Source organism: Nannospalax galili, unplaced genomic scaffold (assembly GCF_000622305.1).
Source record: "Nannospalax galili isolate Female #2095 unplaced genomic scaffold, S.galili_v1.0 scaffold881, whole genome shotgun sequence".
NCBI lineage: Eukaryota > Metazoa > Chordata > Mammalia > Rodentia > Spalacidae > Nannospalax > Nannospalax galili.
The window spans coordinates 472,113-490,770 of NW_008344709.1; the positions used below are offsets into that span (position 1 = coordinate 472,113).

Sequence of the window (18,658 nt, forward strand, 5' to 3'; positions counted from 1 at the left end):
ATCCATGTCGTGCAATGCCAGTGGAGGTCAGAAGAAGGTCTTGGATTTCCTGGAACTGGAGTTACAGATGGTTGTTGTTACCTCCATGCGGGTACTGGGAATTGAACCCATGTCCTTAGCAAGAGCAGCCAGTGCTTTTAACCACTGAGCTATCTCCTCAGTCCCTTGAAAACTTTTACTGAGATTTTTTTAAACTTATATGCATCAGAAAAACTGGCCTCAGCATCCTTTCTGTTTGAGTGTGCACCTGTATGCATTCCGACTTGATTGGCCAGCATTTCCTTCACTACCTCCTTGTACCTGCTAATTCTTGATGCACTATTTTGAATATAAATGGCTAAAGTTGTTATTTCTTCACTGATTTGTTTATTTTGTTTTGTTTTGTTTTCATCTAAGAAGAGTTTCAATTCTTTAGCATGGATTAAGATAGACTGTGATTTTTTTTATTTGTTTTTTCTTCAGTGTTGGGAATTGGAATTAATTAGACTTAGGGCCTCACAGATGTTCGGCAAGTGCTCTGGTCCTTTACTGTAGTCTCAGCCTGATTCCATCTTCTATAACTAGCTTATTCATGGATTTTATTATTGTGAAGTAAATTTGTCTTATTCTTTTTTGTTAGTTTATGTAAACAGGTTGAATTTTATTACGTCTTTTCTTTTTTTGTTAATTTTTATTTTTTGTGTGTGAGTGTTATGCCTGCATGTGTGTAAATGTACCTGTGTCATGAAGTGCCTGAGGAGAGCAGAAGAGTTTGTCGGATCCCCTGGAACTGGAGTTATGGACAGTTGTTAGCTGCCATGTGAATGCTTGGATTCGAACCCAAGTCTCCTGCAAGAGCAGCCAGTGTTCTTAACTGCTGAGCCATCTCTCCAGCCCCTACATATCTTTTCTTCATACATAGATGTCATACTTATAAAAACTTAATCTATTAATATGATGTTCTGCTTTGTGTGAGCTCGAAACTATCAGCTTGGTTGATACATAATTTTTATTGTATAATTTGCCATTTTAGTTTATTTAGAACATTTGTAAGTTTGATTTGTATGGCTATCATCATTTTATAATTTCAGTGTTTGCCACCACCAATCAGTATATTTTAGATCCATTTGTAGTCAAATCTCATTCTTCAACTTTAATTCACTACCAATGTCTGTGAAAGACAAATCTTTTATTTTCTATTTCATTTCTGTGTATCCTTTTATCCTGGAAAATTTATAAAGTTAAATGATACATGTTTCTTACATCACTGCACATAGCACATGTTCATATGAATAGAATTTTCTTTATAGGCATTTGTGTTCTGTTCCTTTAGTATATATTTAGAAATATGATTGCTAGATCCCATGATAACCCTCTTTCTACCTGTTTACATAATTAGCAGACTTTTTCACCAAGTGGCTATTCCATTGTAGACGCCCATATTGCATCACTATCTTCTTCAAACTTCCAAATTGTTGATGGACATTTTACACTTGTATCCGTATTGTCTTTAAAATAAAATAAACTCATGCTGATGTGAGTACTTGTGAGTTTTGTTATGATAGCTAATATAAGCTGGAAACACATTGGCTCTAATCAATAACGGTACCCAATAAAATATAGGTCAATACCCTAACATACTATCCTATTCCTTCTGCCTGAGATGCTTTCTAGTGTTGTCAAAGTGAAGGTATTTAAAACTGTAATCCTTCCAGTAGCAGTAACAGCAGCAGCAAATACCACTTAGAAATGCAAATTTTTGATTAAGTTTAAAGGTAGTTCCATTGCCTCCTGAGGGATAGTGGAACTCAGAGACCACAAGAGTTTCTTTGCCATAGTGACCCGACATGATATTCAATATATACAGGTCCATTACCCCGCAAAGGAGGCTGAAAATAACACAAAGAAGAACTTTTTGAAAGATTCATTATCTCCTCTGGAAGGAATCAGTACTTTCAAAAAACGTGAGGCAATTCTGATGAAAAATGGTTTCAGTGAACGGCCACATGGAATAACACAGATGAGAAACTGATGCAATTTTCACAATGAATTTCCAAAGCACTAGCATAATTTCCTTACACTTCATGTGTTTTAAAGCTAGATGCCCAAATGGTGATACTGTTCATTAAGGCACTGGAAACTTTAGGAATTGAGTCTTGTAGGAAGAAGCAAGTCATTAGGAACAGCCCCAAATATTTCTAGCCCTTTCCCCACTTCTCTCTGTGCTGAATGATGATGCAATGTGACCATGCCCTGTCACCTCACCCTCTTGCCACTGTGACTGCTCAGCCATGATGGAGACTTCCCCCTCCTAAAATCTAAGACAAATATACATTTTCTCCTTGAAAATTCTTATTGTCAGGTATTCAGTCTAAGTCACAAGAAAAGTAGCTAGTAAAGAAAAATTTTACTGGGAAATGAAGTGAACCTCACTATTTTTTGTGTAACCCTTTGGAGATAATGAAGACCATACAAAGAGATAAATACAGTTAAAATAAAAACCCAAGTGATCTGGTTATACCACTCCTTGTTATACCCAAAGGACTCATCCAAGTAGAGATACTTGTACATCCATGTTGCTGCTCTTTTCACAATAGCTAAGAAATGGCAACAACATAAATGCCCCTAACTGATAAATGGATAATGAAATGATGGCATATTTGCAGTAAAGATTATGAAATTGTGAAATTTCAGGTAAATGGATGGAAGTAAAAACTTATACTATGTGAAGTAACACAGACTCAGAAAAACAAGTAACATAAGTTCTCCCTCATTTGTGGATCTTAGCACCAGTCGTTGATCTGTGAGCATATATTCTGATGTAACAGAGTCCGTGAAATGAAAAGGAAACACAAAGGTAAAGGGAAAGAATTAGCCTGAGAGAAGGGAATAATAAGAAAATTACCAAGGAGGAAATGGGGAAAATGGTAGCACTCAACTGGGAAAGGCAGAGGGAAGGACATACAGGAACTATGTGTGTATAGGGGATGAAAGAACTTTAGTGGGGGATCAGTTAATAGGAGATGGGTATTATCAAGGGAAAAATGGGAAGAACAAGGGTACTTAAACTGGAGAGGGAGGAGGGAAGTTAGACAGGGAGAGAGAGAGAGGAGATAAATAAAGCTTAGGTGGTGTGAAAAACCAGAGGGAAATGTATTAATTAAAAAACCCTGTGAAAAATACACATGCAATATCTGAACACTGGTGCATGTGTATAGCTGAAGGCTATATAACAAGCAACATAGTGTCAGATAGGAGAAACCTCCCTTGGTTTGTTGTTGGTCACAATAGTCCAAGAGACTCCCAAAATTACACAGGGTCTGCTGCAACCTTTGATTACTTCCCAGAACATAAAGGTAAGACCTAAAGGCTAAAGACCAAACATACTTGGGATACAGGAATTGGAGCAGTGGAGCTAGAACTAACCTTGAAACCTCTTCCCTGAAGACTAGCTCTCATAGTTCTAGAGGATAAAATGCAAGCTGCTAAGGGAGAAATATCAATCAGTGGTCCAACCACAATGACTGGCACAGCAAACTATTTCAATTGCTGCTGTAGTGGCACTTTTATCTAGGAGGTGCTCAACAGATATCTAATTAGACTTAAATCATTCTCAGTGGGAGGGATCTCATTGGTGGTACTACAAACATAGCCAAATACACATGGCTGGTGAGGTACTAGATCCTAGAGAGAGTTGACCTTTTACAAGCAGGTGGCTCTAGATAAGGTTGACTAGACTCAAGTGGATGAACCTGTGCCAAGGTAGATCCTTGACTGGATAGGCCTTAACATATAGGACAGAGTGCATGGAGTCCAGTAGGCAGAGGTTATGGGGGGAGTGGACGGGGGAGAGTCTAAATTTAATCAAGATCTTTTATATGAAATTCAAAAAACTTAAAAAATATACATAAAAAAGTAAAACAAAGTGCTGTGAATTGTTGAAGTAGTAAAAGTAACTTGAGGGTAAGATCTACAACAGGGCAGTAAATAAAATTCAAGTGCCAGTGTCCCATCCCACAGGATCAGCAACGGGGTACCTGGAGTGGGGAGTGGGGATTGGATGTGGCAAGAGACACAAGAAATGGAGACAAGACAGGGTTCTGATCAAGTCTCATTTATTGCAGCACAAGCATGAAGTTAAATAGAGAGTGAGAACAAAGGAGTAAAGATTGAGGGTAATCATATCAGCTAGACCGCAGGGGCCCAGATGTACTCTAAGGGAGGAATCTACTGATTAACGGAAAACAGGGCAGTTTACTAGAAAAGAGTACAAGGCCGCGGGCCAAGGCCGTGGGCTCCGTCCCGTGCCCGTGGGAGGAGAGTGGGCAGAGTGGAAAGTTACCAGCTTAGGTCTGTCAGCAGTTTTGAGAAATGGCTGAGCCTCAGGCTCCCAACATGCCAGGAATGGGCTAGTTCTTTTGGAGTTGTTAACCAATGGGTTTCCATAGACTACCAAGCATTGATGGCCAATGGCATTGCTCTTAGTTTCCCTCAAGAATCTGATAAAATTTTATTGCTAAAGAATATTTGTATTGCATCATAGCATGTGGAGAATACCATATGGAATATTCAGCTGGTACTGACCTTGAAACTCCATCATTATGAGCTAGCATTCAGAATGCTGGAAAGTGCTATGTCTGATACTGAGAAGAAAATCAATCATCAATCCTAACTAGATGTGAATCCTATAAGCTACAAATATGGCCTGGTAAGGAATAGCGAGTAGTGCAATAGTGGTATGAGTATTATGGGAGTGCCCAAACATGTCTTGATGGAATTTAAGGCCCACTTCAATTAATGGAACCCATATCTGGAACTGTTATAGGAGCCAAAACCCTGGGGCTAGATAGATCATAGACCCTAGATGAGAATTTACTGTTACTGTTCTTCAAAATGGACATAGTATTAAGCCAACTCCTAATAACATCCCCATAAGCATAGTGTCTTTCAACTCTCATCAGAGAAGTGTGTTTGTTTGTTTGTTTGTTTTTCTGTAGATTGGAATTAATTCAGAGACCCACAACTGGCCAAGGTTCAGAGTATAAGAAATTACAGAATGTTCAGTCCTAAATGGTACATCTATATCACAACCATCCCCACAAGGCTCAGGGATCATTTCAGTTAAGGCATTATCTTGTAAGGCCTTAACTTGTAAGAGCCAGAGATGATGAATGACTGCAACAAAGTGGTATTTTCTAGACACAAAAGGGCAGTTGCCTTATGAACTTACAGTAGAGGTGACAGCATATACAAGAGCTATCCAATCTCTAGACAGATTACATCCCAGCAAGGGAGGAGAGAAAGGAAAAAAAAATCTCACTTCTACTTAAAGAAATATTGGCATTTGATAGCTTCTGGGAGAGGAAGAATCAGTTTTCTTTAAAAGTGTGAATCCAGATTGGTCAACTGTGTTCCAAGGAATGGAGCTACACTGTTAGATAGGCATGTCCCGAAAGAACTAGCACTGAACACTAGGAGACTTCATAGACAGAGGTGGAGACAGTCACTCCTCCAAGCCAAGCAGTGAGCTTCAATTGCATGTGAGGGTGGGTCTAAGGATAGGCAGGAAGGAAGCTGGGAGGCAGTGGGAAATCACCATCTTGGGCTGTCCTCTGACCACTGAGCTGAAAGCTGAGCAGAGAGTCCACAGTGCATGCCATTGTAAGTAACTCTTTTCCGGACATCATAAATTATACAGAACCCCGAGTAGAATGGATTGTGATGGTTTTGTTGATCCGCGTAGGGAAAGTGTCGGGCCTGGGAGCCAAAAGGCACAGCAGGGCCTCATAGAGGGATTGGGAGCCACATAGGCCTCTCAGGAGAGAATTTGACAGGTATGTCTTGGGCCACAGAAATTGAACTTTATAGGTTTTTGAAAAATTAAAAAGATTTCATGAAATTGGAAGGGTAGGGAGGTGGAGATGTATCTGGGAGAAAATCAGGGAGGGGTTGAATATGATCAAAACACATTGTACGAAATTCTCAAATTTGATAAAAACATTCTAAAAATGCAAATTCATTTGAAAAATGAAAGCCTAAGCTGAGATTTCCACTGAAGGAATTTCCAGATTTAAACAAAACAAATCAAACAAAACACTAAGGGCTGCAGAGATGGCTCAGTGGTTAAGAGTACTGACTGCTCTTGCAGAGGACTCGGGTTCAATTCCCAGTACCCACATGGTGGCTAACAACCATCCATAAGTCCAGTTCCAGGGGATCCGACACCCTCTTCTGACCTCTGTGGTCAGTGCGTGACATGAGTGCACCTACCTACATTCAAGCAATACACCCACACACATTAAATTAAAAAAAGAAAAAATTAAAAAGAAAACACTAAGCACAGAACCCAATACATATTTGTTTAAAGGGCGTCAGGATCCATTCTCTGCTGCCTTTAGAATTTGGTAACATCATCTCTATGGTACTGGATTTGTGATGATGGAAGCTTTATTATAGAGGGAATAAGAAATGTAGTCTTGTATGCAGGTGACTGAGAGCAGTCAATGCCAGGCAAAATGTGACATGGCCAGGTTCTGGCAAGGAGATCCTGAGAGGCCAATGCATAAAGCTCTTTTGTTGAAAAATACATTCCAAAAGAGAGTTCAGTGTGTTTAAGATATCAATAACATAGAACATCTAAGGAGAAAATCTGTAGAAATTAGGTGTTCAATAACTGAACATTATTCATTGAGGACAAAAATAAATATTCAAGGTAACAAGCTTGAGTTGCAGTTACACGCATTTCCCTTCTGAAACTCAGTAGATGCTGAAAATATCCTTCCAAATTAATCTCATCTGAATCAGTAATACCAGATCAATACCTACATCTGATGTCTAATAGCTAGAGATAGGTGCAATTAGAGGTTGCAGTTTATCTATTTCTAGCTTACATTCTAACAACTAGTAATTTCTGGGGCAACAATAATATTGTCTTCAAATTTAAATTCACTTTCAGTTTGGAATATTTAAAATGTATTTAAAATAAATATGGAGAGATCTCATTCATAAATCCAAGAGCATTCATATTCATAGGTGATATTTGGCTGTTTCTTAGTTTGGGTGTGGGATTTTGATTTCTGATTTTCTAGTGGTCTCTACAGGACTGGCAGTATAAACTATTATGGTTCTAGATGTCCCTTTGGGCTTTCGTCTGTAAGCACAGGCTCTGGATAATTCATAGACTTCAGCAAATCTGACAGTTAGTGTGGTGTACCCAGTGAGTTCAGAGTCCAAGGAGTGGAGGGCAATTTCTGAAGAGGAACATGGCCTCAGTCTGCCTGTGTTTGTGAGTTCTTATGTCAAACTCTCAGGTTTCTGGCATCAGTCCCACACCAATGGGACAGGTGTCTATTTTAAAAGTCTATTACAAAATTAGAGCTCTGTAACAAAAAATACAGTTGGGTTTGCTTTTTAACACGCAGGTAAGTCAAGAAAATCTTAATATAAATGACTTGATGCAATGTATTCACATCCAAGAGTTCTCAGCAGATTTATACAACATATATTGAACATTAATTCTTTATGGCTTGTTAGTTTAGATCCAGCTATTCCAACATATGGACCATTCAGATCTCCAAGTCTTTTAAAAACAATTCTCAACTGAAATCATGGTGCAATCACAGGAAAATCCATAGAATACTTGGAAGGAATAGATATTTTCACAATAATTAAGACAAAGAATCTTTGAGGGACAGAAGAGAATTCAAAGATCAAAAATGCATCAGCTTTTTTACCTGGGTTAGATGTTTACTGGAATGGGATCTTGGAATTCCAACTTTTACTTAGTTTAGTTAAAAAAATACTATACTTATTATGGCTAGGATGCTGACTAATTTTAAAATTAAAAAGTTGATTACCAAGTTATATGACTGTACCACTTGTCGGTATAATGATTGATTGTTGATTAATAGATTCAAAGTTCTGCTATGTCGTACAAACCTGGTTGGTTCACAAGTGTCCTGTTTGAATAATATTTGTGTAATCCGACAATGATCAGGGCTGCATCTACTCTCAAGATAGACAACATGGCTGGTCAAAATAATAAACATTGACTTTGCTACTTTTCTTATTTCTTAAAAAAAAAAACAAAAGATAAACTTACATTAATAGATGTTCAAAACATGGCAAAGAAACACAAAGAATATGACACAACTACAATCTGTGGCCACCCTTCAACCAAACAACTCATGGGTAAGGAAATCCAAAACTAGAGAGAGAGTTTAAATCTAGAAAAAAATCAGAATATCCATAATAAAATTAAAACAGAATCAATAAAAAGTACTTTAAAAAATTCTCAACAAAATATTGCAAACTTAATTTGGGAAAACATTAGGAATACCATAAATTATGGTCAGGCATGCTTTATCCCAGAAAGGCAAGTTTTGTTCAACATATATAAATCAATATTTATAAAATACCATATAAATAGACTTAAGAACAGAAACCATGTCATCTCAATTGACACAAAAAAGGCATTCAACACATTTCAAAATGCCTCCATGATTAAAATCATGGAGACATTAGAAGTAGGTTGAGTGTGACTCAAAATAACAAAGACTAAATATAACAAACCTATAGCAAACACTATATTAAATGGAGACAAACTGACCACATTTCCTCTAAAATCAGGAATGAAACAAGGACGCTCATCCTCCCCTTCCTCATTTAACATTGTGCCTGAAGTCTTAGAGATAGCAAATACACAAGAGAAAGACATAGAACTAGATAAAGTAGTAAAGGAAGAAGTCAAACTATCACAATTTGCAGATGATATGACTTTATACTAAAAGATGCTATAGAATCTACCAGAAAACTCTGAGATCTAACAAACACAGTAAACTTACAGGATAAATATTCAAAAGAAAATAAGTAGTAACCTTCAATAACATACTCTCTGAGAAAGAAATTAGAAAAAAGTACCATTCAAAATAACTGCAGAAAAATAAGTACCTGGAATACATCTAACAAAAGAATAGAAAAAAAAAAATCTACAATGAAAATTTTAATTCACCAAAAAAGGAAAGAAAAGAAAATACTAGACTATACCTTCCATGCTCCTGGATTGGAAGAATTAATATTGTGTTATTTTAATTTTGTAATATTGTGTTATTGTAATAATACTGTAAAATTAATATTAACAACAGAACAGAGGGTCTGGAAACAAACCACAAAGCTAGGCCTACCCAATTCTATATCAATGATGCAGAAACATACATGGTAAAAGAGAGACTATTTAAGAAATGATGCTGCCCAAACTGGATATCCACAAGTAGACGAATGAAATCAGATTCATATATTTCAAATTGTACAAAATCATTTAGAAATAGATCAAAGACTTTAATTTAAATCCTGAAACTCTGAAAGTTCTAGATAAAAGCGAAAGGAATACTCATTAGGACATTGGGCTAGGCAAAAACTTTCTGAACAGAACATCAATAGCACAGGAGTAGCAACAGATGGGACTATGAAGTTGACAAAGTGTCTGCACCACAAAGAGAACTATCAGCAGAACACCCAGACAGCCAACAGAATGGGAGCGAATCTTTACCAACTATACCACAGACAAAGGACTAATATCTGAATTTACATGTTCTGTAGAAATTAAATATGAAATAAAACTAAATATCAACAAATGAGCTAAAGAATTGAATGCTAATTTAAAAAGTACAAATATCCAATAACTACTTTAAAACTTTTCCAACATCCCTAGTCATCATGGAAATTAAAATTAAAACTACTTTGAATTATCACTTCACCCCATTCTGAAATGTTGTCATCAAGAAATCTGACCAAAATGTTGGAGAGGATGCAGTAAAGAGTATCCCAGGTAAATCACTTGTGGGTTTGTAAATTAATACAAAAACCATGGAAATCAGTTTGGAGGGTCTTCAGAAAAATCAGAAATAGAATTACCATACAATCCAGCTATTCCACTCATGGGCATATTCGCACAGAATTCCATACCTTACCGAAGAGGTATGTGCATCCGCATATTTATTGCTGTTCTTGTCACTGTAGCAAGGAAATGGAACCAAGGTAGTTGTCCATCAAAAGAAGAATGAATAATGGAAATATGGCACATATATAAAATGAAATATAATTCAGAAATCAAGAAAAATCAAATCACAAAATTCATAGGAAAGTGGAAGTATACTATTAAGTGAAGCCACCCATTATGAGGAAAAAGAAGCCCTCATGTTCTTCCTTGTATCTTTATCAAAACTTGTAAGTTACACATGATATATGTGTAAACAAATATACATGTAGGTATAGCACGACATTTAGAATGTAAAACCATAATTTAAATAAAACATTTACTAATATACATAAGTAAATAAGTTTTTAAATATTTTTATTATTTTTATGTGTATGTGTGTATTGCCTGCATGTAGGTAAGTGCACCCATGTCGTGCAATGCCTGTGTAGGACAGAAGAGACCATCAGATCCCCTGGAACTGGAGTTACAGGCAGTTGTTAGCTGCCGTGTGGGTATTAGGATTCGAACCCCGGTCTTCTGCAAGAACAACCAGTGTAATTAACTGCGGAACCATCTTTCCAGCGGGTAAATATTTTATTAGTATATTAGTAAATATATATAATATATGTAAGTAAATATTTTATTTGTAAATATATATATTTATATTAAACTTTGCATATGTTTTTGAATCCACTTAAGCTAACCAAACAAAATTTTCAGCATAGACATGACGAAACAATTAAAAAATCCCAGCCCAATCTAAGGAACTTTTGGCAATTGATGGCTGCTGGGAGAGAAAGAATATCTTACAGGAATGGGACTCTTAGTGGGCCCAGGTGGATGTATTCACACTGAATGACATTTGAGGACACAAATCAGACCCTATAGGTTATACATATTAAATTAAATTTGGTGGGGGCAGTAGGGGAATTTGAATGCCATCAAAGTACATTGTATACAAATAGCAAAAAATCAACAAAATTATTATTAGCTATAAAAACACGTCTTCAATGCAAAATAAGTCCTTAAATGCATAGCATCTTTCAAGGGTTGTTAACTTAGTGGGAGATTTGAATCTTAAATGATGTTTTCCAGTGTTTGTATATTTCTATGCAACGTAGTTTTTTGTAACTACTAGTAAACAGTATATTTTATTTTGTAAAAATATTTCAGTAAGGAATGAGAACCTTGGCACTGGGATGTTAAATAACTTATTCTATCAGAATAAAGAAGTTCAGGGGAGGAGTGTAACATAGATCCTCTACATACATAGTCTATTCTTTTCGATGACAGAAATCAAAATTATTTATCCATAAATAATTTCTTATGTTTAAAAGCAGAGATATTAAAATGGAAATTTTTAGTAAGCATAAAAATGGTACTATAAATGCTAGACACTAAAGTGTCTTGGAGGTTTAAGAAAATTGATTTAATAGTAGAATTCTTGCTTAGTATGTAGACGGCACTGGAATTTGTTCTTAGAGGAATGTAGAACAATTCTATACAAAAAAATTAAATCTGTTATTTGGGAGAGGGGTCAGAAGACATAACACCTGAAAGTTTGTTTGCGCTCCTTAATTTTTTTTATTAAATAATGAAGCCTGTGAATTGGTAATGGAACATTGTCATTAAAGATGTGGGAACAAAGACAGAAAGGATGCAAACAAAGATTTCCCTGAAGACATGAAGCTCATTAGGAGATGGGAGTTCAATATTGGCTCAAGCACAGAGGATGTATAATCCCAAAAGAGGGCATAACTGACTTAAACATTAGATCCTCAGGGTAAGAAAAAAGAAACATCAGGATTTACCACGTAGCTGAAATCACCTCTTTTTGTTATTTATAATTTTAATCTGCTCTAGGAAGAGAAGCTTTGCCCTCTCACAAAGTGTCAAGTATGATAATAGACAAGCTGTGCACTTTTCCTCTAGTGTTTCAGTGGATTAAGGGCTATTATTATGAACTGTGAACAGTACGTCAGACAAATGCCCAGAAAATATGAGAAATCAGTGCCATTCTGCATCCTCTTAGAATAAACTAGCAATCACTGAGCATGATATTGTTCATCAAAGAAGAAAGTGAAAATAATTGTGATAAGGAACATTTTCAAAGTAGTGTAAGTTTTAAAATCTATTCATAGAATTTTCTTGACTTTTATTTAACAACATTTTTGAGATAATACTAAAATACATAAAGAGGTATATATGACACAGACATTTATTTTGACCAACGTTTTCACCAAGAAATGAATTAACAATGGAGCTAATTTGTATATACTTCCTTTCCACGAAGGTATACTTTGTGTAGCTTATGCATGGATATATAGTGAGAAGTTAATTTTGTGATGTATCAATTTGCAAACTTGGGTATACAGTACAGCATTTTTAACTGTTATGAGCATGATGAATATTAGATGTCCAGAACTTAATCACCTTAGGTAATTTGAACTTTTATATTTTGTCCAGCATCATCTGTCTTTCTCTTCTTGTGGTTCCCATAACCAGTATACTACACTTTGTTTCTGTGAATGTAACTGCTTAATATTTTCAGTATATGGGAATAACACACAGTATTTCCTCAACTGTGTTTTGCTTATGTTTGCATAAATTGATATCCTAATATTAGCCCAAGCATCTGAACTGTGCCATTTTCTTTCCATTTTGGCAATACTAAGAGTCACATGAAATTTCTAAATTTCAGAATGACAGATATGCAAGAAGTATTTTTTGAGTTAAAAGAAATCAGACTGCAAAACCATAATCAGTAACTTCATTGGATATGGATATTTCTCACATTCTAGATTTATTTATTTTTTCTGTGATACTAGCAGTTTCATATTTATCCGTAGATTGTGGCTCTTTTGTTTTGGATTAGAAACTGTGTTCATGTTTTCCCCTGCCCCAGAGGCTAATCTGAATGGGTTGTTATTCTCGTTCTTAATGGTACACCCTACATGCTAGACTATGACAACACTGATATTAATTCTGTATGCTGTTAAAGATACTCTGTATTGTATTTAGCATTTATGGAAAACATGTTGTCACTCAATGTCATGGTAGCAGGAAAGCTTTTTTTTTTTTTTTTTTTTTTTTTTTAAAAAAAAAAAAAAAAAAAAAAAATCCGGGCTAGTCATTTTAAGACATTCTGTGAATATACTTTCAATATGGGGGAAAAGCTATTTTTATAGCTCAAAGTTGTTTTCTGTTTCCACAGATTCTCTTAGAGAAGAATGGTTCTAGCAAACAGCTCCTTGGTAACTGAATTCATTCTCTTGGGGTTAACAGACCAGCCTAACCTCCAGATACCACTTTTTGTACTCTTTCTAGTAATGTATTTGATTACTGAACTGGGAAATCTGGTTTTAATCATTCTAATTGTGCTGAATTCTCACCTACACACCCCCATGTACTTTTTCCTATTTAACTTGTCCTGCATAGACCTGTGTTACTCTTCTGTGGTTACACCCAAAATGCTAATGAACTTCATACTAAGGAAGAACCTTATCTCCTATGTGGGATGTATGACCCAGTTCTACTTCTTCTGTTTTTTTGTCATATCTGAATGCTATGTCCTAACAACAATGGCCTATGACCGCTATGTGGCCATCTGCAATCCACTGTTGTATGACACTGCCATGTCCCCCAAAGTATGCTGTTATCTTTTGCTTGCTTCATATTTCATGGCATTTTCTGGTGCCATGATCCACACAGGATGTGTTCTGAGGTTGACCTTCTGTGACGGAAACATCATTAACCAGTTTTTCTGTGATGTCCTCCCTTTGTTGCAGCTCTCCTGCACCAGCACCTATGTCAATGAGATAGAGATATTCATTGTAGCAGGAAAAGACATCACTGTGGCCAGTTTTATCATTTTTATCTCCTATGGTTTCATCCTCTCCAGCATTCTCCAAATTAGGACCACTGAGGGCAGGTCTAAAGCCTTCAGCACCTGTAGTTCCCATATACTTGCTGTTTCTCTGTTCTTTGGATCAGGGGTATTTATGTATCTCAAGCCTTCCTCAGCTGGGTCTATGGATCAGGGAAAAATTGCTTCTATTTTTTATACCATTGTGGTTCCCATGATGAATCCCTTAATATATAGTTTGAGAAACAAAGATGTTAAAGTTGCCCTGAGAAAAACCCTGAATCGAAGAATTTTTTGATCAAAAACCAAATCTCTGTGCCTGTAGTTAAGCACAGACAGATCTCTATGTTCAATATATTTCTATTTTCAGATTTCTTATCCACTGTCTTTTCTACCTGAAGAGGAAAACTGGAAAATTGGAATTTCTCATGCATGTAGATTTTATTTTAGAGTATTTTTGTGTCCTTACTCTGTTCTAAATCTCTTCTTTTGGCATCTGACTTACTAACAAATTACAAGATAAAATAAATTTCATTTGTTCATTGTTGTTATATACATTATCTGTGGAAATAATGAATTATTCTGCTACTGATTCAAATAACAAACAATTTTTGCTTGCCATTTGCAGGACACATCTCATATGCCAATTTAAATGAAATATGAATATGAAATCATATCTGTGTTCTTGGAAAGAATATGTCACTTTAAAGGCCAATGTTTAATAGATACAGAGATGTTTGCCTTACTCGTGAATATGTTATATTGAAAAATTACATATTAAATGTTAAACATTCTTTTGTCAGATGTCTGTTACTTACCTTGCAATGATAGATGGAAATATTATGAAGACAATTAACATATTTATTTCATGATTAAGTTTTTGAGGGTCAGGCAAATTAGTGCTTTTTGCAACAATCATTGAATTAACTGTGCAGAACAGGCCAACTTGGGCTACAGGATAAGAGGATCTAAATATAACTAAATCATCACATTTTTCTTTCATTCTCATACAAAATATAGACAATAAACCTTACTTTGATCTGGGAGTGATGAGAATTTGAACAACATATTTGATAAATGAATTAAATTTTTAAAAATTATTTTTAAAGGTGAATAATGATGGATTTTATGATAAAACAGGCAAAATATGATTAAGCTGAAAATTATTTATCTGGCTCCATGTCATAATATAACCATATGTATACACACTTTTTCCCCATTTTTCAACTTTTCATTATGTATTTATGTATTTAAAAATTGAACCTATGTTGGTTCTTATCTAAACTTCCTATATGCAGACCAGATAATTATATTTTTGTATTTATTTCTATTTTATATGTTTGAATGTTTTGGTTGCATGTAAGTGCGGCTGTGTCATACAAAAATCACTACAGAGGCCTGAAGAGGGCATCAGATCACTTGGAAGTGGAGTTCAACATGGAGTCAACACGTGGGTGTTGGGAACCCAGTCTGGGTCCTATGGAAGGACACTCAGTGCTCTTAACCTCTGCTCCACCACTCATCCTCCCTGGATAAATTCTTTATTTTTGGCTCAATGTACATTTTTTTCCATTTCATTGGCTCCAATATTAGTAAGTTTGCTTGTTACTTAATGACTTCTACTTACATAAAAACTTTGAACTTGATAGAAGTTTCTTTTCTACTTTTTCTAGCTATTTACTAATATTCTGCAAAATCATATTCCTTATTGAGTAAAAAAAAAAAAAATAAGAAAATAGCTGGACATGGTGGCACACACCTTTAATTCCAGTAGTCAGGAATCAGCAGCAGGAGGTTCTCTGAGAAATCAAGTCCAGCCTGATCTACATAGTGAGTTCCAGGCTAGCTGGGGCCGTAGGGGGACCCTGTCTCAAAAAACTAGGAAGTGACACTAGATAGCCTGAACAGGCTCCAGTGAATAGACTCACAATGAGAGAAGGCTGGGTACACAAACTGGACTCGATAGGCTTTATCAGGTAAGACAGAATGTGTGAAATCCTGTGGGCAAGCTATGAGGGTGGGGCATATAGAGAAGGTTTTAGTATGATTAAAATGTATTGTATAAGGGGACTGGAGAGATGGTTCAGTGGTTAAGAACACAATGTTCTTGAAGAAGACCTGGGTTTGAATCCCAGCACCTACATGGTAGCTAAAAACAGTCCGTACTTACAGTTCCAGGGGATTTGACAGCCTCTTCTGTCCTCTGCAGGCATTCCACAACACAGATGCACTTACCTACATGCAGGCAATACACACATAAAATAAAATAAAAAAAAAATTATAAATAAAATATTTTTAAAATGTATGAAATTCAGAAAACTTCAATAAAATTATACATTGTAAACCACAATAAAGAAGATCAAAGAGGGCAAAGACAAAAGGAAATATTCTTTGTTTTTTTCTAACATTCTTGGAACTGCAGTTTACTCCATTGATTCTGTATCTCAAGCAACAGTTTTAAAACATTCCCATGGATTCCCAACTGTCGACTTCTCTTTTGTTGCTAATATTCTAATTCCTTTTGTGTCAAGTCCAATGAATCTCTGCCAAATGAATTGACAAAAGGAATTGTCTAATGTTTTCTTTAAATACTATTCAGAAAATTCACCTTTCTCCAGTAAGAATGGCTAAGATAAAAGAAATACAACAAATTCTAAAAATTTTGTTATGGCTATGGGGAAAGGGGAGCAATTATCCACTACAGGTGCCCATACAAACTGTTACAACCACTGTAGAAAGGAATGTGGAGGTTCAGTAAAATGCTAGAAATAGATCTATCATATAAGCATAGGCATACCCAAAGGACTCTCTATATCCTACCACATAGATACCTGCTCACCCATGTTCATTGTGGCTCTCTACTCACAAAAGCTAGGAAATTGAAACAATCTAGATGTCTGTCAATTATTGAATGGATAATGGAAATGTACATTTATGATATAAAAATTATTCAGCCCTTAAGAAAAAAGAAATTGACAGGAATATGGATGGAGCTGAAAACAATCATTCTAGGTGAATTAATCCAGACCTAGAAAGACAAATGCACAGGTCTTTTTTCATTTGTGGAGGTTAGCTTTGAGAATTTCGATATGTGTGTTTCATTTGGAATACCCACAGAAGTGAAGAAATTATGAAGGGGCCATGAGGGGCAAGGGCTTTCAAGGGAAGGAAGATAGAACACAATGGCTAAAAGGGGCAAATGAACATAATGGAGCAGGAAGGGGTAAATAGAGTGAAGATTGAGAGACGGGCAGAAAAGAGAATATAGGAAGGGATAATGAAAACCTACTACTATAGAAACTTACTAATGCATACACATACATATAGAAAAGCAATATTAAATGAAGTTACCATGTAACAGGGAGCCACCACAGGCTAACAAAAATCAGTGCCAAGAATGGATTAGCTTTTTTTTGGAGTTACAGGCTATTGACGATGCCCCTGGTTTTCTCCCAGAACTACATGGTAAGACCTGATTGCTGAAGACACTGTCTACTTAGTCTCTGAACATTGAGAAATTGGGTTTGTATTGATTTGGAAGCATTTAACCTATTAGCTAGCTCTCATAGTGTGGAAGTTATTATGCATCCTGCCAGAAGGAAACAATCATTATTCTTACCCAACTCTTAACTCTATGAACTACAATAGGACTGGCCTGCCAAGATATTTGTGAAATAGTGGCAAAAATGGCATGAGGGTAAACTATAACTTTCTGATAGGATTTAAGGCCTGGTTTAGGAGATGAAACACATAGCTGTCACTATTTTGGGGTCTAAGAACCTGTAGCTAAACAGGTTTTAGGTCCATTGGGAGAATCTGCTACTATTGTTTTGATAAATAAAGATAGCAGTAAAGTGACTTCTAAGAGACTGTGGAATGCTCAGTCCTCAGTCGTACACTTATATCACACGCTCCTGCTTTTCAAATCTGAGGATTCATTGTGGAAATGTGGATGGAAATATTGTAAGAGTCAGAGGCAATGAATGACTACAACATACTGTTTTTCGGACACAAGACATAGGTGCACATATAAATTCACAATGTTTGTGAAAGCATGCACAAGACCTCCATAATGCCATGACAGAAAACAAGGAAGCAAGCAAGCAAGCAAACAAGCAAACAAACAAACAAAAAAACTCAGCAGGGAGAGGTGAGGTATACATTCCTGTTCAATGGTAGTTGAGGATATAAAGATAATTTATAGCTGCTAGGAAAGGAAGAGTTAATTTTCTTTAATGGTGTAGCCTCCAGTATGTTGACCACACTCCACTGAATGGCCACTCACCCAATGCTATATCTGCATCACAAAAAGGATCTGAGGAGTTTGAGAAAATAGAAAGCAAAGAGTCCACATATTTGGGTGGGTAAGGAGGGGGGATGGATCTGTTAGTTGGTATAGAAAGGGGAATATATATGATCAAAATACATTATATAAAGTTCTTAAGGAACAAATACAAATGAGGAAAAGAATATTATTGTTGAAGTTCTTATATCCATATTTGCATATACTTGAAATTAACTTTTGTATGTTATTTTTAAAATCCAAAACCTACTCTGTATCTGATAAATATCCTCATGTTGCATAACTGTAAATTAAGATGGCTTATTCATTGCACTATGTTGGTATCCTTAACATGATTCATTTAATATGAATGAATGAACATGTTTGTTTCCCTGTTCAGTTTCACTAGTGTGTATAGCTCCTTTAAATCAGTACCAAATTACCTTAATTACTGGAGGATTACAATAAATTTTTATGTTAGGGGCTGGAGAGATGACATAGCAGTTAAGAGCAGAGGACTAGGGCTTTGTTACCAGCATTCACATAGCAGCTAACA

General features: G+C 35.9%; 1 protein-coding gene across 1 annotated transcript; it reads left to right on the forward strand.

The window, feature by feature from the left end:
• The first annotated feature begins 13,185 nt into the window (after window positions 1-13,185).
• Window positions 13,186-14,118, forward strand: LOC103740362 (olfactory receptor 8B3-like). Its single transcript, XM_008840942.1, has one exon. The coding sequence runs from the start codon at window positions 13,186-13,188 to the stop codon at window positions 14,116-14,118; it is 933 nt and encodes a 310-aa protein (XP_008839164.1).
• The last annotated feature ends 4,540 nt before the right edge of the window (window positions 14,119-18,658 follow it).

Coding starts and splice junctions, on each gene's coding strand:
- LOC103740362 (XM_008840942.1), top strand. CDS start 13,186: ATGGTTCTAGCAAACAGCTCCTTGGTAACTGAATTCATTCTCTTGGGG.